At 42.3% G+C, this 25608-nt stretch overlaps 1 protein-coding gene across 1 annotated transcript in view; it reads right to left on the bottom strand.

Moving 5' to 3' along the window:
• The window catches only part of LOC147237908 (nardilysin-like), a 43970-nt gene extending 26834 nt beyond the window's left edge, over nt 1–17136 (bottom strand). The window contains exons 1-8 of the mRNA XM_086155978.1: nt 16443–17136; nt 13789–14026; nt 11339–11420; nt 8943–9096; nt 5698–5771; nt 5426–5521; nt 5129–5251; nt 699–756 (exon numbers count right to left, since the gene is read on the bottom strand). Of these exons, the coding sequence (XP_086012104.1) occupies nt 699–756; nt 5129–5251; nt 5426–5521; nt 5698–5771; nt 8943–9096; nt 11339–11420; nt 13789–14026; nt 16443–16663 (1046 nt within the window). The 5' untranslated portion in view covers nt 16664–17136. The remainder of the gene's footprint in view (nt 1–698; nt 757–5128; nt 5252–5425; nt 5522–5697; nt 5772–8942; nt 9097–11338; nt 11421–13788; nt 14027–16442) is intronic.
• Nucleotides 17137–25608: the final 8472 nt, after the last annotated feature.

Consider the following 25608-nt stretch of genomic DNA (forward strand, 5'->3'; position numbering starts at 1 on the left):
TGGAGGAGATATGGATTATTGTTAACACAGCAGCTCGCTCAGAAAATATTCATTTTTAAAAAAACAGACGGAGTAAAGATTATGTAGAAAATCAAAAACAGAAAAAAACAAAATATATGTGTTGAATGTTTAACTTCGTTTTGAGGAAACATTTTCTGATACTGATTTCCAATTATTCGTAATAGCTTTTTAGGAAAAATATATATTTTATCTGTTTTGTGAATTTTGTTTACACGCTAGGGTAACATTAGCACAAGCTAAAAAGCTTGACCTTGATTCTCAGTTAGAACGAATTTACTTCGGCGAAGGGGCTTTGAAATTCTTTTACGAGCTCCTAGATGAAAGAATTTTCATCCACCCATGAGCCCATCATTCTTTAATTGAAAACAGGAGGTTATGTGGGTTTCAGAGACCAGTGATATGCATGTTGATGACTAAATGAGTCATAAAGCAAACAGAGAGCGGAGCTGCGTAAGGAAGCAGCATGACTTTAGGGATAAATGATCCCTTTCAGGTGTTCGCGTCGGAGGAAAAAAAAAACAAAACAAAAAAAAAAAACATATCTGAGACGAGGAGACAAGAGATAGGGGACGGCTTGACATTTACATCTGAGCTAGATCTCCGAGGATATCAGACTGCAGTCCATATCACGCCGGCAACTCATCACAGGGACTGAGTGGCTCTTCTCCAATACTCACTTGTTAGGGACCCTGCTGAAGATCTCTCTAACCCACTCCTCCAGTGTGTCCAGTTTCTCTAAAGCACAGAACAAGTGGAGGAGGATAAATTAGAACTCAAGTGTGTCTCAATATTTCTGGTAGAGACCTCATAATTCTGGGTTAGGGCGAGATCTTAGTGTGAAGTGGTTTGTTTGTTGCAGAAGAAGTGACAACGCTCTGCATGCAGCCATTAGAGGCTACATGTATTGTAAATTGTTTCATCGCTATGGATTATGTTCCGATACTCTCATAAATGCTCATTACATTAAAATACAACTGAATATATATCATGACCTCCAATTAAGAGAAAATGGATGAAGAAATTACACACTTGTCAAATTAAACGTTGTCATGTTTTGGATTGGAAAAGGAAAAAAAAAAAAAAACACAATTAAAAAGACCAATTCATTACTTCCAATCCAAAAATGCAAAAATAAATCCACATTAAAATGAAATAATGGGAAGTATCAGAAAAAAAAAGAAACAAACAATTTTCAAAGACTTCTAATTTGTTTAAGATATGAAAAAGCTCTGTGCCAAAGGCATTTTATTAAAATCCTCAAAAGGAATGTGAATAATTCTCACAGGGGAAAACACCTTGCGAATCTGACACGTGTCTTTTTCCGCTGAGATAATTATTGTAATATTGCTTTCTTTTTTTTGTACCAAGGGCCCAAACATATCCCTGACAGTAATTTGCAGCTTCTTCCGAACCGGACGTGCAACTGAATGGAATCAAGGAAGCGACGTTGAAAAGCAAACACTTCCTGATCAGGAATTGGACACGTGCCTTTAAGTCTTTCATCACGCAGACGATAAATTGGGTGCAATTATTCTATAGGCATCAAAATAACATCATCACAGTGGACCACCGAATCCAAACTTGGAGAGGACCATCAAACATGCAACAGGGCTGACCTCCAATTCAAATGTTGAGATTTTGCAAAGTTTGCAGTAACAAATAAAGATTGCGTCTGAATCCAAAGTAAAAACGACATAAAAGTAAGAACATCAAGATTAAATATATGACGACAAGCAAATGTCCTACTGGATTTCATTATGGTACACAACACGGCACAAAAAGGACACGTCCTGCCCAAGCCATTGTAAGCGTGGCAAAGGTGTGACTTTGCAGTAAAAGCTTCAACTGTGGGTTTTATTTTTTTGCCATTTGATAAACATCCAGTTTATTAAAAGGCATTCCTGTTCGCTTTGATTAATTACCTCGGTCCCTAACTAACAGGATAGGTATTTGCAGAAAACCCAAACGGGCATGTCCGAAAGCAAGTATGCGCTCTGCATTGCTCTACTGGTTGCTATGTACAATAAATACTCCACAAGGAGTCCGACAATACCCTATCTCTGGGTACCGAGATCTTGGGTCGGGCGTGTTTCCATGGTGTTTTGATCATCATTGTTTTTTTTTGTTTTTGTTTTTGTTTTTTTAAAACAGCAGCTCATCCAGGATTCTGGATTCAAACACAAGTGGGCGGCTTGACTGTTTTCTGCAGTGAACTTAACATGTTCTTGTTCTGCCAGACATCTGGATGCCCAGATGGATGACGGGACATGAAGGACGGGAAATTCAATTCAATATTGTCCAAAAAAAATTTTTTTTTAAATAATACTATGACATATAGCGGATGAAGTGAAAAAGAGATGGCAAGACAGACTAAAAAAAAAAACACAAGCTGCTTTTAAAATGGCACAAATAAACAGACTGCAGTCTTTATTTTGTACATGCATCAAATGTGCAATCTACTCCTGCTTTAACTGAGCAACAACTTTATACTGCTAAATAGACATTGGGTGGGTTTTTATACAAACTAAAAAGAAACAATCAGCCTTTCCTTGAGAATATGTCCACTTTCCATCAATGAATACCACATGCGGTCTTTTTGCTCATATCATGCCATGGTTTCGTGTGCATATGGCGAGGGAATTTGTCTGTACAATACAACTATTAATGCAAGAGGTACTCCCTCATTTTATGGCAAAATGTAATTCAGTGTACTTGCTTTGTGTATTTCTATATATAGTCCACACAGCCTGCCTTTTCTCAACAGGACACAAATTATACTCACAAGGAACTGTTTTTCAGTGTTTCTGTCATAATTTTCTTATTGATAAAAGCTGCTTTTGGCTTGTGGAAAGCCACTGCTGCTCTGTGTGAGGCTTAAGATCAGATTGCTCACAGCGTGATGGAAAAAGGTCAATTACAGACTTTATTCTTTAATAAAACAACATGACACAGGGAATCTGGCTTTGCTGTAAATAGATGAAGGAGTCGCTCCTCTGCATCTCTGACAGCAGAGCAGGCTAAGACGGGTCCGCTGTTGCCACTGGTTAATACAAACATTTAAAAGAATATCATGGTGAAATGATGAACAACCTCTTAATCTGGACTTTACGTTGTTCTTGAATGGCTCATTATTTTATCCATTAAAATACTGGTTATACACAGCGTGTTACATTTCATTTCACGGTGATTAATTTTTTGAGGCAAAGACCATTTTGCTGAAACTTCGAAGAGGGCTGTTGTTTTTCGTCACAAATGCCAACACCAGTCATCCTTCCAATTCTAAGCGGTGCTTAATTTGTTGCATGATATTTCCAGTGAAACCCGGATAAAAATTTGTTGGAGCAATTTTTATCCGTCGTTATTTTGAGAAATTTAGGACTTGGACGTGACTCCGGGAATTATTATCCACAGTCGGCTGAACGTGATTAGAGCAACCACTTAATTAATAGTCAATTAATCCACAAATTGCTTTTTCAATCAAACAATTCACTTGGTGTATGAAATTAATTAGGCCAATTATAGTTGTGCCAATCTACCAATCAGCTGGTCCTAGAAATACAGACTGCTGACAAATGAAAGGGAAAACCCTAAATAGATGAGTGTTGAAATCCTCCTCGGATGACTTGTAATATGTTACCGCCTCGGCAGTTATGATACACCGAGCACCGCGTGTCTCTTGACTCTCGCAGCTGCCGGAGCCCCGTCCAATTTTGCGCCAAGACTTCTCCACTGGTGTAAATGCTATGAGGCTGACCGATCGAGCTGCAGCCGGTCGCTGCATTCACACTAATGATCAAGGTCACTAACATCCACTATCCAAAGTGCAATCTGAGCACAAACAGCAGGGCGGGAAGGGGAAGCAGCCTTGCAGTCCCTGAAATCACGTCGTTGAGGGAGGAACTCTATGTTTTGTTAAGGCAGGGTTCGCCCTCTCAAAGCCAAACCATTCAGTTTACTCAGTTGGAATAAAGAGCCAGTGGAGCAGATGAATCATCCCCCTCTAAATACTCCCTTTCATCATTCTGTCGATATGTAGAGGTATAAAATATGAAATTGAAATAACATTTTGATCCTGTGACTGATAATCAACTGTAATTAACTTAAATGTGAAACCTTGATTTATTTTCAGATCTGCTTTCATTTTGAAATCCCTGTTAAAATTTGGATAATGACAAACCAAAAGTACAACGTTTGCAATCTTGTTATATGGCTTTTCGTTTTAATTTTCTGCGATAAATTAGTCAAATTTACATTTTAGTTGACTTTCGAGAGTTGATATAAATATAACTGGTAGTGTTAAATGGCAATTTTTCATCTCATTTGATTGCAGCCTCCTGATTGAATCACATAACAAAAGTCTAATCTGTTTTGACAGATGGTTGGTATAATTCATGTCATAAAACAAATATAAATTATGAAATTAAGACTGTGTTGCATTTAAGAATACCAAACAGGCTGCAACTCTCCCACTGTATTCTAGGAGGTCTGTTAAACAAGTAAGGTGTTTTGTATTGACAACTAACTTGTACAAATGGGTAGTTATTGCTGTCCACTGCAGTTAAATCTAGTTCAATTCATTAAATAGTTTCACCCATGACCTTGGCATTCATGCCAAATTTAAGCAGCAACAGATGTATCATTGCAGACTTTGCAATATTGCCAAATACCATATCATAATGAAACCTGTGATTTACAGCTCCGTAGGCAAGACAGGCTGCCGTAGCTGTCTTTCTTTGCAGACCATGTGATCACCGCTGCCAAGGATAAAAGTGTGACCTTCCCACTTACACCTGCTGAATACCAAATGTGAAAGTTACACCAAGACACAATATATGCAGGAGCTGATCCTGCGCAAAGATAATAACAGCTAAAGTTTTGTCAATACATTTAGTGTCAAGATCTTTGATTTTGCACTCACGCTGTATCAAATCTAGCCCATGTGTTAACCAGAGCACCAAATAATGGACTGTGGAGGATGATGCTCTGGTGTTCAGAGCAATTTCTGAGGTTTGCCCAAATGTGTCACCGGCATCTCAGAGACACTACATTGTCACTCATTCTCATTGGTCAAAACATATGTATAGTAAACAAAAGGGGTTTTCCTGACCTTTTGACTGGACCGCCAGAGTCATGTAGTGAGCAGAATAGTGTTTCTTCCAGAAGGCACGCAACCTCTTATAGACACTGATCTTCTTCTTTTTTGGCTCCTGCTTCAGAGTCTGGGCGTTCCCTAGTAAATGAGCGACAAATCTTTCAACGTGGCAGACAAAAATTGTATTTGCAAGGAATATCATAAAGAAAAGACACTTGGCGTCGGTCTCAGCACTCCCCCTCACAATTGCTGAACATACCCCCAGGAGGCCCTGTGTGTACTCTGTGTCCCAGTGGTTGTTTACTAACTCACCCCAGCAGAACTTGCCCATGGGGTGTCCAGGTTTGGCCAGACTCCCAAACAGCATCTCCTTCCTATGGGAGTCTGACGGCTTAGCCAGCTGGTACTCTGAAAGACAAGGGAAAAGAGAGAAACTTAAGACTTCAAAGAAAGACGCCGATCAATGGTGTGCAAAAGAGCTGCGTGACAGCAATGCGGCAGATCTGAAGTTTAATTCCAAGTACAACAGCTGAAATTTAACTTGTCACTACATAGGACTGATGCAGCGCGACGCCGAGGCTCACCGCTGTCAACAGCCTCCACCTCCCTATCGATGGCGTCTCTGATCATCAGGGGGCAGATGAAGAACTGAGCCCACCTAAGAGGGGGACAGGAAGAGAGAGGCCATAATCAGGGGCCACATACGAGCAGAGTAAACACACGCAGGTCAGAAAAAAACAATCAGATGTAGACTGATACAGACAACAGGAAGGTGCAGAATCAAGACTGATTGACCCTCCGGGGTTCATCCATATTGAAGCCGCAAACTTAAAGTGGGTCAAATCCATTGTATACTCATCTACCATTGACACTATAAAGGACTAAAGTACGAGGAAACTTGGCAATAATATTCACATTCATCCAAAAAAACAGTAAATGAATGTAAAAAATAAATCTGTGAATTTAGAGACTGGTGTTGGATGAACAGGAAGTATCGGGCAATTTCTCTTTTCTAGTTCATTCTAGCAGAGTTGGAGTGGGCTGGGGTCAGGGATCTGAACGGGCAGGTCAAGTCTCCTAAAACCATTACTACACGTCAAAACAACCTTGCCTTGGTTACTCAGATATGGTTACACTGCAAAAGACCCAATGCTAAATAATTTCTTCAAATATGACCACACGGAATTGGCAAAAATGCCTTATTGATCCACTAAGACTTATCTGAACCAAAACTAGGGGGAAGTGCAGCACTGTGCACGGTTATGGCTTCTCCAAAAAAACTTTAATGTTGGCACGAGGCAGTCACAGCAGGTACGCTTTCCTGGCATCTGCCACGCCCGGACTCATCCATCAGACTGACAGGGAAGATCAATCACTTGACAGAACATGTTTCCACTGCAGCACAGTCCAATACCACCATTCTCTACAACACTCCATTTGATGCTTGCCATTGTGCTCGGTGATATAAGGCTTGCATGCAGCTCCTCGCCCTGTGAAAACCCGCCGCATAAAGACCCCGACGCGCAGTGTTTGTTCTAAAAAGTCAATGCCAGAGGAGGCTTGTAAATTTGCGGTTACTGATTCAAGCGTGTTGGCAACTTTAGGGCACTATGTGTCTCAGCACATTGTGTTTTGTACCTTTCTTTGGTACTGACACCTCATGACTGAGCTGCTGTTGTTCCTGAATACTTCCATTCTTCAATAATACCACTTACAGTTGAGTGTGGAATATCTGGCAGGTAATTCCACAAACTGATGTATTGCCTACGAAGTACGGTGTTTGAATTCACTGAGCTCTTCCGAATGACCCATTCATTCCCAAATGATTTTAAATGCAGATTGAACGGCCAGGTGTCTGATTTTATAAAACTGTGGCACCGGGTTTGAAGGGAACTCCTTAACTTAGTGAATCAGTATGAACACAACAATTCTCAGAAAATTGGGCATCTCCAATCAGATTGGGACAACTTCCAAAGATGGTTCTCACTTGGATACAGAATCTGAGTTTTTCTTTTCATTTGAAACTTCAGCAAAATCCGCATTCATCACAATTCTGCCACTTCAAATATTTATGTATAAATCTTTGGTCACTGTGTGGATATGGAAGGTAGAACTTGCAGCAAAACTCGAGAGCTTGTCGAGAAACCAGTCAGAATTTGAAATGATCGTGATGCAAAAGGTCAAATGGGGCCAAAGTAGAGCTGGCTGCATTTATTGCTTCAGATCTCTGACCAAACCCAACGGGACCTGATGTTGGGTCAAGTCTTTCTTTCTCACACCGTATTTCACTGGCTTATGTGGGGCCTGCGGTGTACTTATTGATCTATGTTCTGTTTATTTATTTATCTGGGGCATGTTCAATTCAAGTAACTTGTGTCATATCTCACTTTGATCCAATGCAGACACCAGCCATTCTTTATTTTCACAGCCAAGTTTCTTCTATTTCAGAATGAGCCCGAATACAGTTGTTCGAATGACATGCCCATCTCTGTCCCCGACACATCGCATTTTTTTTTTTCAGCTACCTTGGCTATTTTTAATTTACGCCTTAACTTGTTCGGAGCTGTTTTCATAAATTAAGAAAATTAAAAATCAGTACATCGGGTGTTGTTATAGCATAATAACCTGTCCGACAAATAATTTCACATTTAATGAGAACAAATTAAGTTGCTGCCACTGTCCATTAGGTAAACTTGTTAAGGGAGATGTTGTGAGGTAATTGGGCTCAGACTCCAAAAGGTATCAAAGTGAGGTCTTGGTTTAGGTTAAGGCAGAATTCTGCATTGCTCAGATATGAGCTTAACATCACAGGTCAGAGTGACTCTCGATTGCACTCGATAATTAGAATAATGGCTGCAAAAGATTTGAAATTTAAGAGAGACACAGAGTGCTGATGGCACCGTGTATTTTCTTTTCACTGAGTGCATATGACAAAGATAGCTGAGAAAGCTATTGGTCTTAGAAAGACATTGGCTTAAAATTTGAAGGATATTACCTAAAACCTATCAAGAAATGACTTGGAATTCCATCAGAAATTGTCTAATGTTTAAAAACAAGACATGATTGGACATAGCCTATTTTCACAAACAGAAGATTTATCCATCCATTATCTACTACTTCTCCTTAACTTAAGAGTCCCGGGGATGCCGGGATTTATCCCAGCTGTGATTCACCCTGAACCGGTCGCGAGTCGGTCTGTCTGGAAACCCTGTCGAACGCAAGGCCACATACAAAGACAAACAACCATTCACTCTCTCATTCACTCATCTGGGCAATTTTTACAGTTTATTCCAATGAACCTCCTGCATGTGTTTTGACAGTGGAAGGAAACTGGAGACATGGGGAGAACACACCAACTCCGCACAAAAAGACCCCTGTGGGAATAGACCGCTGCAACAAGCACTAACCATTGCGCCACCATGCTGCCAGAACACAAGATTTAAAGAAAAGAAAAAAAAAACAGGAAAAATGAAAACTATTTACATATAGTATTGATTTGCATTTTGTTCATACAAACAATGTATGTTTCGATACACGCTCGGCGGGGTGATACATCACTTTGTTTCAATGGTTGCAAATGGATTAACAGTGACCTTTATGTTAGTCATCCAGACAGTGTGTCCAAAATGGTAATACTAGAATCAACAGCACTGTTTCTATGTTCAAACTAAAACAGAAGAATGGGGTTTAAGCTTGTTTTGAATATCGTCCCAGGTATTTGTTTTCATCTTCCCCTATTTCGACATTTACCTATAAATCCCTGATACTTCTTAAGTCCACTTTTTCGGAAAGACTGCTCCGACCACAAAAACCTCTGATCGTTTCTCACCTGTCAAGAGCCTCTTTGAAGCTTTTCCTCTGGACGTCAAACTGGAAGACGGTCCTCTCGCAGTCAGTGGAGGCGTTGTCGCTTCCTCCGTGCTTCTTAAGGAACGCATCAAAGCCATTTTCTGAGGGGTACTTCTCGCTGCCCATGAACACCACTGCGACATACGGATGTGAATAAAAACAGCAGGGGGGATTCAGTAAAGGGAGAGAGGGGCTGTAAATCCACAATATGCAACCTTTCAAGGTCCCATAAAATAATCTCCTCACCCATTAAGTGTGTGAACGGAAATATAAATAGGTTAATTAGCATTTGACAATTAAACAGCCCTTGTCTAGAAGTCAGTTATTTTCCTATTCACTTCAAATAGTCCATCATGTCATTACTTTACAGAAATGGCTTTACAACCACTTAGGATAGAAAATCAAGCACTGGCTTTCAAGCATCGGGGGAAAAAATGTACTGACTTGCATATTCACAATTAAAATTTAATTATCAAATCAAAAAGGGCTTCAAAAAACACCTGCTCAAATATGCAGCCATGTATTTTAATCATACACCGTACAAGCATGGCTTTTCCTTTGACGCGCGAATGAAATATGTGGCAAAACAAAGCAGTTCACACACCATGCACCAATTAACAAAAGAGAAAATGTTGAGTTCCATAATATATTCTTAAACAATTTGGCATGCCATGAGTATGATGCAACATTCAAGCAAACTACCGGTTACTTTCTCGCTTTAGATTTTTTCTTTTTTTATGGACCAACTCTAGTTTGATATGTTACGTATATTAGACTGACAGTGGAAATCCCAACAATAAATAAAAGAAAGCAAACTATATACCATGATTCTTTGACAATGATTTGATTGATTTGATTTGACTATTCAAATTTCAAAAATCTGATTTTAAACAATCTTTAAACAATCTGCGGAACTTGCTGGAATAATTCGGGTACGGAAGGCAAACGGATGACCGACTGTCAGGCTTAAAAATTCCAGTTTAATGTTTTGAAACAAGCATACAAAAATACATTTTCAAGACAACTTCATGAAGAGAAGTAAAAAACCCTTTCGAGACCTGGTAACAAAACAACACGAAATCAACAATTCTAAATACATGTGGTGTTTTTTCATTAAACATAGAAAACATTTGTCTGTCGGAACTTTCTAATTATGTGAATACAGAAAGAAAATGGCCCATATTCTGCCATTTAATTTGGGTTTAATTAATTGCCCAAGTAAAACAGAAGAAAGGCTGCAGTATGTTCTATTTCCCTGATATTTCATTTTGGCGGTATACTGTAGCTGTTGGGCCACGATACCCTTAATACACTAACACGCAAAGGTGCAGAAGAAGCACATCAGCAAAGGCCTCTGGAATTGTCTGCAAAAATAACAACCCAAGTGGCGTTGATTAAGTAAGCCACTGTATGCAAATGAGGAGGTGGGTGGAGATGGGTACACAGCGGTGTGCAGAGAAGGCAGGAAAAGAAGGCTGACAAAAAAATGGGGCACCGTGGGTGAGATTTGCCAGTGATACTAACAAAAGGGGTCCAGATAAAAAAAATTAAATTACTATAAGGACAACAGCTGATCGTGCCCTGGCTTGGACGAGCTGATGTTCAGCAAATAGAGTGGAACTGCGAAAGAAAAACTTGTGTTTGGGTCGAGCCCTATTAAAAAGTTTTCTTGGGTGATGTGGTATGGGAGCTATAAGTTGAGGTCAAAAGTAGAGATCCCCAGAACACCAATAACCATGGGCTGAAAAGCTTCCCAAACAACCCACATGCTGACATTTTTGCATTGATCTCAGTATGGGGGCATTAGTTTGAGGCTTTTTGCCACATAAATATTTGTTGCTTCCTAGCTTTGCATTTGAATCTTGAACGCCCATCGCAGTTAATGTACTTGTGTTTTTTTCTAAATTTAGGATGTCAACTTCCCAAAACTAGAGACATCCTGGCATATTCAAGCCAGGCTGAATTAGAATACGACAGTTATTTTTCCGCGCATACTGCTTTAGCGATTGCCCCTACATATTGATGTAAACATTGGTGACAGCGGTGACGACAGTGTGTAACAATGAGCAAGGGCTTGTTTTCAGAATGGCCAGTCAGAAGCAATCTTCACCAATCAAATCATTGGAGGAGACAGACACAACAATTTCTCCGCTGACAGACGCATCAATAGAGCAAAATACAATTGAGAGGTATTGTTGCATCTCACAAGGAGGTGAAAGACTGCTCTTTTTTGTTTCACAAGAAAAACTTACAATAGTAGTCTAAGTATCTTGTTACTCTTAATATAAAGCATAATCAAGTAACAAGGGTGATATAGAGACTAAGACCCCTCTGCTCCATCCAAATCTACTCACCGTAATTACTATAATTACTCACTGTGTTCCAGAAAGTGTGCAAGACCAGGGAGGTCACTGGGGTCGCTGAAGCTGCCCACTCCGACACACAGAGCTGCTGCAGACTGACATACACACAAACACACACACACACACACACACAATATATCAAGTTCGGTTCTACAATGTGCTCATGTGGCATAAGCTTTGTGTCCATGAAGCTTTTCCATGCCATTTTCTGAACGATGTCAATGACTGTCTGACAAAGACTCATTATATTTTGTACACAAGCTCATTCACGGCAGCAGAGGATGAAGCCTACGGACTTTGGCTGTACCCTATTATTCCACCAGCTACAACCCAGCTAGGGTTTTTTTTTTTAAGAGCAAGTAAAATATCTTCTCTGCTGTAGGGAGTGGCTGATAGTTGCAGCGCTGCTGCAGTTCCTGGAAACTGTTTCCCTTTGAAATACGGTCAATTTTTTTGGTCACCTAATCCCACAGTTGGGTCATGGAAATGTTGCGATGCTATCACAAAAAAGAATTGCGGCGAAAATGTATAAATTTTACCCCTAAAGTCGCGATACGGTTCAGAACTTTTCAAAGTAGCTTTGTTTATGTGACCAGATCATAGTGACAAGTAGCATGACTTGTTTGAAAAGATGTCCATGAGCAGCGGTCCTGAAACCACTGTCTACCGGTCTTGGGATGTATCCTTCTAAAATTTGTTGCACATAGTATAATTGAATGACTTAAGGACCTAATGAGTTATTTTCAGCCTTTTGAATGGATAGGCAGTAAATTCTGCTTTATGAGAGAGCTTCTGGGAATAAAGTTGGTCATTGGCAGCATTTAGCTCCAATTATAAAACAGAACTAAAAAACTTCCACGGGTATGAAGGACATGCAGAGATTTGAATCTGAGCCTAGGGTGACTTGACGCTGTGGACTTTAAATGTTCAAAGAAAGTTTTATTTCACATTTATCCAAAAAGGACAGTGTTCGGCTTAAACATAAATGTCACCATTTCATGCACCACACCAGATTATATCTTCAGTCTAATTTGCATCTGTAGTCCCTTGTGCAGGTCAAGACAAAGAAACAGCTCCGTAACGAAAAGTGCAGATGAAAAACACAGATGAAAAAAAAAAACACATCAGTCACAGAATGACTGATATGCATCAAAGCAGTTACTTTAGAGCATCTTTGAGTAACAAACTAATATCCAGTAAGACTCCTGACAGTAAACCACCACTAATTAATATGCTTCAAAACTAGCTTTGATCTGTACTGAATGAATAAGGAAATAAAACAGCATGACTGATTCTGTAAGACGGAGAAATAGAAAGTCCTGTACCAAAAGATCAACTTGCAAATCTTGCACAACGCACTTGTATTTTCATTTTCCCAGTATGCTGAAAATTCTCTTGGAAATTTATGAAACATTTGGGGAGAAACATAACATGGTGCAAACCAACAAGGATTTCACCACTGCTGTGCCCTCGTCAGCGTCAGAAACTTTTACTTTGTAGTCGCTGTGAATTTTCCAGCCCCTGATCACATGTTGGAGACAGCGTCGGAGTAAAGTCCCTGTATCTCCAGTAAAAGTCAAACCTTGAGCCAGTGTTGGATTCGATGTCAAGTCCAGAGTGTTTGTCAAACCCCCTTTACGTGTATTACAAAACATCACATGGCACATGAAGGCAGACAGGCCGGATATCATATTAAGTTAGTTATGAAAGTTTATGCTCGTTGGAACTTGGCCATGAGGAGTGCTATGAAATATAAAAAAAATCTATAGAAGGAAACGAGAAGATCCAATTACAGAAGATGAAAAAGTTTTTAATCGACTAACAGACTAAAATGCTGAAACTTGGAGGATTAAGGTATGTTGGAGTACAGGACAACATTAATATCAGAGTTAAGTCCCTTCCTTTTGAGTTCCAGTCAAATTTAACCTCTAGAACTCAAGGATGTGGACTACAAACAATGATGCTGACTGGAAAGAGACTTGACTCATTTCTGATTACATTTCATTTTGCATTTCTGCTGAACATCAAGGACACTTGTCCAGTGTTGCCATGAAACTCGGTGGAAACATTCATGAGTATAATGTAAAGTATGGCTGATTACCCTGCCCTCCATTCAGTGCCCCCTTCAGGTTTGCTGCTTGGGTGAAAACGTCAGACATCTGACATTGTGACCCAGTTGGCCTGCTCTTGTGAAGATTCAGCTCGAAGAACACTAAGCCCTTATTCCAAAATGTAAAGGGTTTCTTTATCCTTCTCAGATGGGGAAGGAAGAGATGGAAGCCATTAAATAGAAAAATACCTCCTATTGAGTTAAACATGTGCCAGTTCCATGCTCTTTGCTTATATCTGCAATCAATTGGACAAACTTTCGGTTCGGCACAAATGCATTTCGCACTGACTAAAGTCTCGTCCTTCTGTGGACTGAAGCTGCAAGACCTTCTGCATTGCTCTCCACAGTCGTACCTGTTTTTCCGCATTTCCTCGCTTCTTTTTCCCCTCCTTGTCATCATCTTCATCGTCGTCGTCGTCATCATCATCGTCCTCTTCCTCAGAATCCTCTCCTGTTTCATCTCCTGATTCGTCTTCCTCCTCTTCCTCTTCTAATTCATCCTCGGGTTCAGAGTCCTCATCCTCTGATGCTGCTGGGCCACTGTAGTCTGAGATGAGCAGAGCTCGCAGCCCGTTGTCTAGCACAATGTACCTGAGTTTGGGTAATTGAAATAGACAGTTTTAGAAGGCAACTTGATTATTTACATTACAGATTTCAGATCTTGGCTTCTCCAGTCATAGTCCACCTCTGATGTGCTCAAGCATTGCTCCTTGGAAGGCTTCCAGAAGTTGCATAATCAGAAGATAGCAGGCTTTTGGGAAAAAAAGGACTTCGTGTTTGCATTTTACTGATACATTGCATCCTTTAACGAGGATTTACTGTAAATGTACATATATATATACTGTAAATTCACACAAGCATAGATGACAATTTTGTTGCACCATTACTATGCGCAAAAATATTACTACATCTGATGGTGTAAAGTGCATAAAGCAGCACAATTCCTGGCAGCTCTGAACTTAAAACTAGTTACGATGGTAATGCTAGCATTTATTACAATTACTATGACCCAAAACAATTATCTAACACAATCGGTTACGGGAAAATACTCTTGCTGAAAAAGCCCAAACATACCTAGTGGATTGACTATGACTATATGAAAAATTCTTAGCACGCCCGGGATTTGTGATGGTATGCTGAGGACAAGATGAGATGGCACAAGCCTGATCTGGGAATGAGTAGGGTGTTGCTCCTTTCATCGAGCAGATTGTTAGCTCAGATGTCTCTTTGCTGACTGCTTCTCATACCCTTTGAGACTTAGTTGTTTGGAGTTTCTTCATAGCAAATTTTCACATGCCCCACAGATGCCCAAGGCACTGGTGAATGGTAGTAGCATGAAATCATCAAAACGACTAACAGTAAAATCAGCGTTGCACTAATGCACGGGTTTGTGGACTTGGATCAGTTTTTCACTCGAAGTACAAGGCTAGAAGAGCACCTCTGCCAAGGTCGTCATAGTACATCCTGAAAAATTAAGATGTCTGGATCTACCGCAAAATTCAACGGGTTATTATTTGACCAATGCTCGAGGCCGGACAGAAATCTTCATGAATAATCAGTGCGGCTGTTTTTCTTTCTTCATTCCTAATCCAGATGCCAGACAAACAGACAAACAAACAAACTGGCTTACAAACAAGTAAAGACAGCCTAACCTCCTTGGCAAAGGTAAAAAGACTATCTTCATATGCTTTTTCCTTTGCAAATACAATCATATTAATAACAAAGACAGAGAATAACTACAGAATAGAGGGAATAAATGATGAAACAGTACTATAATGCATAATTTAAATACTAGAGGGAGTAGAAACATTATCTGACTATGCGTATTAAAGGATTTTTCCAAGCCTGTCTTAAACTCACTCAGGTGCCACTGATGCAATCATTCTTTCAGTTTACATAATTTTTTTTCAACTCCTTTTTTTTAAAATAGGCTTTCAAGTTTTAGTCTAGTTTTTTGTAGTTATTTTGCACAAAGAATGCCTAATCTATATGTGCAAATAAACAACCTGTGACCTTTGAAGCAATGATTAAACAAAGCAGGATGGAGGTCTTAGCCTATCACATATAGTCTGTTTTACACTTTGGTGATGAGGAATTTTAATATCTTCTCTGTTTAATATTATGTGTGTAACATTTCTATCTTTTTTCAAACCTATTCTGCAAATCAATTCTCTTGACAGATATAGATCATTATTTTGCATTTGCTGTAATCTTGCTTCCTATAAACATGCAAATTCGTCTCAGTCTATGTTGACATTTGGAACAACTCCTTGATATTGTCTGGAAGAGGGCTCTTTCAACTTTATAAAAAAAAAAGTCCAAGATTTCTAAATGTTTGATTTTGCAAATATTTGTTGGTTCCTGGGTGGTGGTGCTTTTAGTGTGTGTGTGTGTGTTTTTACGTCTCTCTTATTTTCTCAAATCTCCAAAAAGACAGTATAGATAAATCAGACAATCATTCTTTACTAAGGAGACTAAAACAGGAATGCACCGACATATTAGGATAACATCAACATTTCATGCACGCTAATTTTTAAGGAAACATATTCATTTGCAAATTTCGCATACCCCACCCCGGCCCCCACCAGACAAACAACATCACTTCATTGATGGATGTTGTAGCATATCAAATTGACTACTGTGTAAAACAACTATCCACTATTAAATCAGGGACATGATAACAAGGTCAGGTGATGTCCAATACTAATCAATAACTGTATTCCTTGCCCCTAATCTGAACATATCTATATAACTTTTTGGATTAATTAATTTAAAAAAATTTAACTAAAAAAAAGGGGGAAAAAACATGCAAGGTTAACAGTAACAACTGATCAATTATTATCAATGCAACACTTTTCTGTATTGACCCAGAAGAAACCCAGTTGGTGAATCTCAAGCCAGTGACACTGGTAGGCACTTGCTGTATTTGTCAAACTGTGACTAATGAACTTATTGGAAGACGGACTAGGAAAAATGTCCTCTGAGAGGCGTGAGCAGCATCCCTTACCTGTACTGTTTGGGATCACTGGGCGACTTGATGATCTCGCTGTCTCCACGATTGTCCTCTCCCCCTCCTTCCACCCCTCCTCCTCCTCCTCCAGCAGCGTCACCGGCAGTCCGGCTCTCCTCCCTCGGCGCTGGGTCCGGATCTTGCGCCGGCTGCCCCGCTTGGACCGATACCGAACAACCTAAGGCAGGAGAGTTCCTGGATTTGCTTGTCTGTGGCATCCTCGGCAGCGAGGGTGTCGGCTCTGTGGCTCTGCGGGCCGACAGCAGGGCGCGACCAGAAGCGACAGGACAGCTAGCTGTCAGCAGTGATTTACCCGTCAGCTCGGCCACACGCCGTGTCAGCCTCAGCGCACGTATGATGCTGGGATAAGCCCGCGGGTCCAATACAACACGGGGAAGCTAAAAGTCGGAGGCCTGTCGGTTTGAGGCAGAACTGTCACCGGCGAGCTCCCACAATACAGCTATTCACACATGGTCTCTGGTGGTTTCGTCCTATTCAGCAAGATGTCAGCTAAAATGTGACCCGGGCAGCCTCCAAACGGACGAGTGAGCACGACCAAACACAGGTGTGTGCATGGAAACGGCCACAGAGATGGAGCAAGAGTAGCCCTACAGACGAAGACATACACTAGCTAAAGATTCCAAGCTTTTATATCAGGAAACAAACAGCCCGTTAGCTAAAACTGTTTCCCAAACTTTCCCATTATCCCGGTGCGGTGACAGTATCAATACCTTCCAGTGTCGCTAACTGAAAGGCCTGAGAATGTGTGATTGTCGGGGGCTGCGCAACAAGCGGCACTGTGATTCGCCGAGAAGTTCAACTGCTTCAATATCACAATTCGTGATTGGTTCAAGCGGATAAAGGGGCGCGGCCCACTTTGTCAACACGTGCGCCGTGCAGTCTGCAGCGGTGACAGTAATAAGATGCAGTCACCTGAACGGACCCGGAAACCGGAATCTATCAGCAGCTGCAAGCCATCTGTTTATGATTATAGCTTCTAGATTAGAGAGTGTTCAACCTGTCATCACTGGTAAATGTCAAGGGGTTTTCGATGTTCTTAGCCAACATATTAAATAAATGGTCAGAGCTGGAGTGGATGTGAAAGGTGGTGTCAGATAACAACACGACTGCCGCCCCTCTCCACATCGACATCCCTCAATGCGATGCTCAAACTGGGATGATAGGTTTCCGTTCTGCAAGGTGGCAGGCAGAGGGCACTGGGAGTGCTGGGCAAATATTACACACAATCATTTGTTATATATCTATCTGTTTATTTATCTATTCATTCGACATTAATTTAAGATTTAGTTGGCTCGGTCTTCCGAACTCCCCACAAAACACACTTAGGTAGGTGGTGTTGTTATTGTTGTGGTGGGTGTGTCAAGGGGGAGATAGTTACTGTTTTTACCCCCTCCAGAACAGTCATGTTAGACGTTGGTGGTTTAGCTAGCTGTCGTTGAAATGAAAGAGCCCAGCGCCTCAGGATGAAAAGTCACCTTCAGCCCCAAGCAACAGAAAAAGGGGGTTAACCGCGGTGGAGATAGCCTCCCCCGACCCTGAGGAATGAGTCTTCCATGTCGCCCCGACCGCAGTCTGATTAGTTTTCTAGTTTCCCCTTTGAGCCTCAGCCCTTTTTTAGCAAAGTGTCCCTTCTTTCTACAGCTATAGCATAAAAGTAGAGTTTGTTCACTGAGACACGCTACCTGTATACTTAAATGTACAGAGCAAGTGTGGAAAATACAAACACTGATGCACAGAGTTACCTGAGACCCCTACGGTTACTTATGCGCTACCCGAGACTTTTCTTTTTGGAGAAGCTGGCAGAGACACTTGAAGCAACAGAGTGGGACTGGGTTGAAACCTTCCTTTTTACAAGGCTAGCCCGGTGTGGTGGAAGGAGAGGAGCTTTCACCTTATGCTAAAGGCAACACAAAACTGATTCTGCAGGATAGCTGCATTTTGCGGGATGTAAGGATCCCTCCCCGGGACGTTGAGAATTTACTTGAGGGTCATCCGGGTGTGTCTTGGACGAAAAACCTTGTGAGATCCCATGTCTTGTGGTTGAGGGTGAGTCGGGATTTGAAAGACAAGGTAAAAGAGTGCACACATTGTTGGGCCAATTAAAACACACCTCAACCTGCTAAGTTGTAGCCATGTGAGTGGTCAGACCGTCTCCCCACATTTGAAATTTGTTTGCCCTTTTTATGGGGCCAGGTGATTTCTAGTAACAGTGGATGCACACTGAATGGATTGAAGCCAACATCATGAGCAACATTGCAGCCCCCACAACCATCAACTAACTTTGGCAAGTGTTTGCAGTCCACGGGTTGCCTGACACGCCGTAACTGATAATGGTCCGACGTTTACCAGTGAGCCATTTAGTTCATGCAAGAGAATGGCATTCATCACGTACGGACAGCTCCTTTTGAGCAAGCCTCAAAAGAATCGGCGGAGCGGGCTGCTCAGACAGTGAATGAGGGTCTGAAGCCGACGAAAGGGGATTCTCTCAGTACTCAGCTTTCAAGTTTCCTGTTTAAACACCGCCTCACGCCACAGACTACAACTGGATGCACACCAGCGAAGAGAGATGTTGATGAGGCGTAAGCCCAAGTCAAGGCTGGACTTGCTGTGTCTGGACATGAAGACAAAAGTGTAGGAAAAGCAGGGAAAACAGAGAGAAAGATATCAAGATGTCATGCGCCCAGGGCTTTACACAGGCTCAGTCGGTCAGCCCCACTGAGTTGCCTGAGGACCATCTGCTGTGTGGAAGTGGGTCTGCCAGAGAAAGAGAGCGAACCAGGTAGAGGTTTCCGTGGGCCCCGGTGAAGGTGGACACTCACAGTAGATCCTCCCAAACATCTACTTCAGCTGTGCCCACAGGTCCCGTGTTGGTGCAAAGGTCACAGCGCATTCGGAGAACCTCCAGACAGACTGAATTTTTGATGGAGCAGTTGAAGTTTTATGTTGCATGGAATGTTAAATCTGTCATGCTTTTCAAGGTGTTCTGTAAAGTGTGTGTGTACCCGTTAAAATATGTATACCACTGTCGGGTTTTCCCAAGTTCTCTTGTCTTTTGGAGACTGTTGACATTTAAAAGGGGGGAGAAGTGTTGTAATGTGAACATTTTATCAAAATAACCTTGCTCCCGCTAGGGGCCATGGTATGTGAAAACCAGGGGATTGCATTCCTGTTTTAAGGTAACTTCTTGTTGCTATGGTTATGGCTATTCTCCCTCTAACGTGTGTAACTTAGCGGGAACTCTGTAATTATTTGCCTGCCATTTCATTGCGAAAGTATATAATATTCTGGTTAATATGTTTTCCATCGTGTTTTTTTTAAAGTAGAAGTTAGTGTACAAGACATTTGTTGAGCTGTGGTGCAACTCCCCCCACCCCAGCCCACTTCAACCCCGTCTGTAGAGATGGAAGGCACTTACATAATGTGTATTAAAGTTTATCATGGTAAAAGGAATGGATTTGGATTCAAATGTTTCTTCGCTGGGGCTTCCATGACAATATTAAAAGTCAGTTTTAATCGAAAGAGTACTGTAGATGCAGCAATGACCCACAGCGATTTCAAAATCATATTTTAAAACATCATGAAGCGCATCCTAATGAAAACTGTATTAAACTGCACCTTAAGCAACTAATCCGAGTCAAACGGATGAAATTAAAATTATCCTTTTTTTTTTTCAGGGAGCCGCATTGACATTTGTCCAGTGTCCCTCCTCGTCCTCCCCTCTGTAGCATGTTGGCATTTTACCCCTCTGCTGTGCCAATATGTCCTCCCCCTCACTCACCAGCTCGTTCTCTGTGTCTCTCTGTCTGAAGCCAATCAGATTTGCCCCTGGGCTTCTGTCGGCAGAAAGAGGTGATAAACACCGCAACCATGACAACCGGCGAGCCAGACACATGCCTGAGTTCCCGTATCCTAATGGCTTTACTTGGCATTATCTCTCCCTTAAATTCATCAAGTGCAGCTTCCTCCTGAGCTAATATTAAGACGCTTGTGGCTGATAGAGGCAGCGCGCCTCCAATATAGTCTGACTTTTCCCTCCACAAAAAACCAATTAAAACTAATGTTAACGACCAGCACATGGATGAATATGAAAACAATCGTGCTGTTACTTTAAAGCATTGACTTTCATAGTAACCCATTAAAAAAAGGGCATCTCGAATCACAGAATATTCTATAATAACCATAATAATATACCCTTTAGTCATTTACATGTGGCAGTCAACAAGGATGCCATGAGCGACACAGTAATTAGAATTACTAACACTTGATACAATTAAATACCAATGACCCCCGAGAATCCACCGACACATATCTTTTGTCAACATTTTGAAGCGTTTTAATGTTGATTAAGGTCACAAAATGCATTAACGAATGGCCACTTTTGATTTAGTGTCCTTATATAACATGCGCAATCGTTTAAAGGTTAGAATCTATAATTTAAGGGAAAATCAATCCTCCGTGACGACGGTGCATGGTTACCAAAGATCCTGAACTTCACCAAAAGGATTTCATTAGTAATAAGTCATTGTCTTTGAATAAGGAAGTTGAAGAACTTTTGAGATGAAATGTCATCGCTCTGACTCTCACGAACGGCATACGTGTTAATTAACACTTTATTCAGCGGTATTATTCAAAGTGTTCCCAGACGTTATTTTTTTTTTTTTGGGTTATTTTTTTTTTGTCAAAATTACAAATTTCCAACACCCACAGATCCACTCAGCTCTATGAATATCTGAATGTGTAATACATCAAAAGACGCAAGAAACTTTGTAGTTTCAGACAAAAAATTGTTTTGTTCTATCTTCATCTGTTCTTGTTTTATACGCACTTGCACCTGGGATACTAAATCTTCAAAACATCCACTTATCAGACAAAATGCACTGAAAACTGCATTGGGTTTTTTTTTGGTTTTTTTTTGTTTTTACATGACAACACTCTAATGATTTTGAAGCAAATTTACTACTTGGAAGTTTTGTTTATATTATCATTCGCTTAATAGGAGTACCTAGCGTTGTGTCCTTCTGTGATCCCCCAGCCACCGACTGAGCAGTAACCCTTCCCTGGTTGCAGGAGTGAACGCCGAGGGATGCCACGGCCGTCGCAGTCTCTCCCCCCTTGTGAGTCCCACGGGATGGAGACTTCGGCCGGCTCTCCCGGCTCGGCTGACCTCCTCTCCTCTGGGTGCAAGAGTCGCAACGCCACCTTCTGCAAGGCAACCGCAAACCTCATTTTGGGCTTTTGAAAAACACAGATTTGATTTTGAGTTTTTTTTTTTTTTTTTTAAATAGAATGGCAGTTTAATCAAAAGTGAGAACAATCTTTAGTTACAGCCCCACTGATATCAGCTATGTAGCACCTTGATTAATATTTCAGATGATAATTACACGTTATAAAGATAAAATCGTCAGCAGTTACTGCTGTCTGAATTATTCAATGGTTATTAATGTATGTAGCAGACTGAATAACATCATTACAAACTGTCTGGAATAAAAACATACAAATCCAGCATATGTTAGTGTAGAAACATGGTCCTTGATAACTGTAAATATGTTGTACTGCATTAACTAATATTAATTAACACAGCCTTTTTTTGTCCTTCTTGTTTTTCCCTTCCTTATTTTTGGAACAATCCTATTGATCCACTGAGTCCTTGTGAAAACACCAAGAAGGATGTTTTCAGAGCAAAGTTCTCTCAGACATGCAGTGCTGCTGGCAGCACAGAGCAACTGCGAGTCTGAAATTGAAGTTGCAGTGGTGTGGTAATAGAGAGGATAAGCACCCTATTAGAACTGTGGGAAAGTGCCTTTACATGGCTCGCCATGCGAAAACTTTTCCAGGAATGGCTGGCTGGTGTTAGTGATTGATTTGATAGGCCTCTGCAAACCATGAACCTCCCCTTTATTGCCAACACATACGCTGCTACCTGAGCCTGTCGTAATTTCACTTTTTTTCACCCTAGCCCTCACTTTTTTTTGTCCCTCTCGATGACTGAGCCAAAATTGATGTTCAGATCAGGCACCTCAGGCCTCCCCAGAAAAATGTGTCTGTGTAAAAACACAATGTAGAATGCAGCCAGCTGAATCATTGTAGGTATTATGAGTTGATCCCTGTTGGTCAGCTTTCCTGAAGAGTCATCAGAAGCAGAGGCGCCAGCCACGAGACCAGTCTTTACCTGACGATTCCGAGAGGGCAAGGTTCCCATGGCAACTGATTTGAATCCAAATTAAAACGGGAGATTTGATTAATTAGCTCAACCACGTGCATGTGCCTGTGCATGTGTGTGTTGCATAGCTGTGTGCGTGGGAGTCTGTATGTTATTGTGAGTCACGGTGTAGCTATGCTAAATGAGGAGGGGGTGTTATATGCATTTCTGTGCACGGGTTAGTGTGTGTTCATGTGCCTGTGGGTAATCCTGTGAGTCACTTTAGCGTGTGCTCGTGTGTATGTGTTCCAGGCCTCCTGGGAGGCTTGTCCTTGCCTGCAGTACCACTGTGTGAATCAGAGGTGAGTCCTCTGGAGTTGCCCTCTGCTTTAATCTGGAGCTAATGACAGAACCACCTGCCCTCCATCCTCCCCTCTATCTGCGCCTCTATCTCGCTCTCACACCTTAGCCGGCCGCAGCAAACCCCCAAATTCCCACCACTCGTTGTCTTCGTTTCACTCTCTCCAACAAATGGCCTGCCCGCCCCCCCCCCCCTTTTCCTCAGTCGCTTTCCACTCCTTGCCAGTTCGTCCTTGTCTGTCTTTCTGACTGCCTAATCCCACTGAGTAACCAGCGACTCGGGGCAGTGACGAGCCCCGAAAGAACCCGAAACACGTGTTAGGGAACGGCGCTATATAATGTGAACAACGTGTGGCTTTAAGCAGATTTTCTGACCCTTGGATTGGCAGGGGACAAGACTAAACCATGATCCTTCGCTAGTCAGTGTGAGCTTTCATTGAGTCCTGTCTGCGTGTGTGTGTGTGTGTGTGTGTGTGTGTGTGTGCGCGTGCGTGTGTGTGTTCGTGTTTGCAAGTCCCAGTGGACATCTTGTGAACAAAAGCATAATTAGGGAGAGCTACAAAACGAAATGACCGCTTCCTGCAATATGTCCACAATGGGGGGAGAAGAAAGCGGGCGAGGGAAAACAAAAGAGATGCAAGAAAGGGAGGGAATCAAAGAGAGAATGGCATGTAAACCACGCGGAATTGACAAGAGCCCACAGGAGAATCAAAGTAAGAAAGTAAAGGGAGAAGAAAAGGGAGATAAGGGGAAGAGAGAAGAAAGGGGGGGGTGAAATAGAAGAAAATCTAAGTATGATCTGACAGAAATAATTCAGATGGGAGAATAGAAAGCCTTTGGAGAAGGAGAAAGCGGAGGAGGAAGAAAGGAGAAGTGGCTGAAATGAAACAGCATGAATCCCCATCCATTTCAGCAATGGACAGCTCCGCAGACAGCGCTAGGCCAGTATAAATAGATCCCCTACTTTAGAGGCCCCGTCAAATGCTCCAAAAAGTGCTTTATGTACGCAGAGTGGCTCCTGCCCCTAGAGAACAGACATGCAGGTATCTGATGGCGCCTGATAACCATCTTCTCTCAGTTCTTCCCCGTTTGTTTTCTTTAATTTAGGGAGCCTCCACGGTTCAGCAACAACACAACAGCGAGGAAGCGTTTCCTCCCTCCCTCGCTCACATTCTCCATCACGGGGGCATCCGTACACTTCTGGGGCCTAACAACATAGCCTCAGGTCTGAGATCACATTAGCCTTGCCACAGATCCGGCATCGCCAATCATGCAGTTGAACTCAGCGCAAACCCCATGCACCGCTGAAGCTTGTTTGTGCACATCAGCTGCAGCTCTGCATCTCACATGTGACGCGTGTATGTGTTTGTGTGTGTGTGTGTGTGTGTGTCTGTAAGCAAATACATTTGTTGGTACATAAGGCTGCCCCACCTCCCCCAACTGCAAGTCTTAAGTATCCTTGTGGGGAAGCTGTAATACACCCTAATGCACCTGAGAGTCCTGAAATCTATAACCATCATCTCCATCTTCCTGATATTACTGGAACAGTCTCCGTTACTGTTCTGATAGGAATCTCTTGGGAGAGTGTTCCCCTCCACTGCTGTGGGGAGAGGGAGAGGAGGGAGAGGGAGCGTCTGTGTGCGTGTAAGTGTGTGTATGTGTGTGTGGGAGAGAGAGGGAATGTGTGTGTGTGTTTGAGAGAGAGAGAGAGAGAGAGAGAAAGAGGAGAGACGCACCTCTCCATTTCCTCAAGGTGATTCACCTTAATGCACGCTAAAATCAATGTGAAATTGAACTGAAAATTGAACTTTCTGCGTAGTAATGCGGAAGACATGTTGTTATTAAATCTTTCCCCGCAGCCGTGAAAAGCGTCCGCCTGATGGCTGAAGCGCAGCCGTGCGCTCGTTTTGCGCACCGTGGCATCGCGGTTGTCCTTGATGGAGATCCCCTGACATTGGTCCACCGTGGGGGGGTGGAGGGGGGTGGAGCGGATGAGTGGGTTGGGGGCATCGGGGACACCTTCTACCTACCCACTTAGGGGTCGTATTAATGGACCCACTGGTGCGGGAGGGGGTCGGGGGCGGTGTGTTTGTGTGTGTGTGTGTGTGTGTGTGTGATCCTCCCGCATCCTCCGTGGCATCTGTTGCGCCCCCCGCGTCCGCTCGGAGGGGCAGGTGTTGTGCGGTGTGTCGCCTCCCGTGGAAAAAAAAAAAAAAAAGTCGCCACATTCTCCCCCCCCCCCCCCGCGCCACGCCACCCCACGCCCCTTTCTTACGCCGATGCAGCGTGCGTGTGTGTGCGCGTGTGCGCGGAGCCAGCTGGCACGAGTCGCCATGGTAACGCGCGCACCGGTTCCACCGCGCTCCAGGGCAAGAGGAGAGATGAATAAACTAATGAGATTATAAATTATTGTCGGTATAGCTGAAGAGTCGGCTTTTTTTTTTTTTGTACCCCCTCGCCCCACCCACCCGCCCACTCTCCGTCCTCGCCAGACGACACACGCGGGAAACGTGAGGAGAAAGTTTATGGGGCCCCCATTGTTTGTCACTTCTATAATCTGTTTATGATGAGGAGCTCAACCGCATCCTCGTCGTGGAAGAACCCACCCCGCGCTTTACGCCTCATATACAAAGTAACAGTTGC

Source organism: Fistularia commersonii, chromosome 1, assembly GCF_037954325.1.
Source record: "Fistularia commersonii isolate RoL2024-O1a breed Wild chromosome 1, RoL_Fcom_v1.0, whole genome shotgun sequence".
Taxonomy (NCBI): domain Eukaryota; kingdom Metazoa; phylum Chordata; class Actinopteri; order Syngnathiformes; family Fistulariidae; genus Fistularia; species Fistularia commersonii.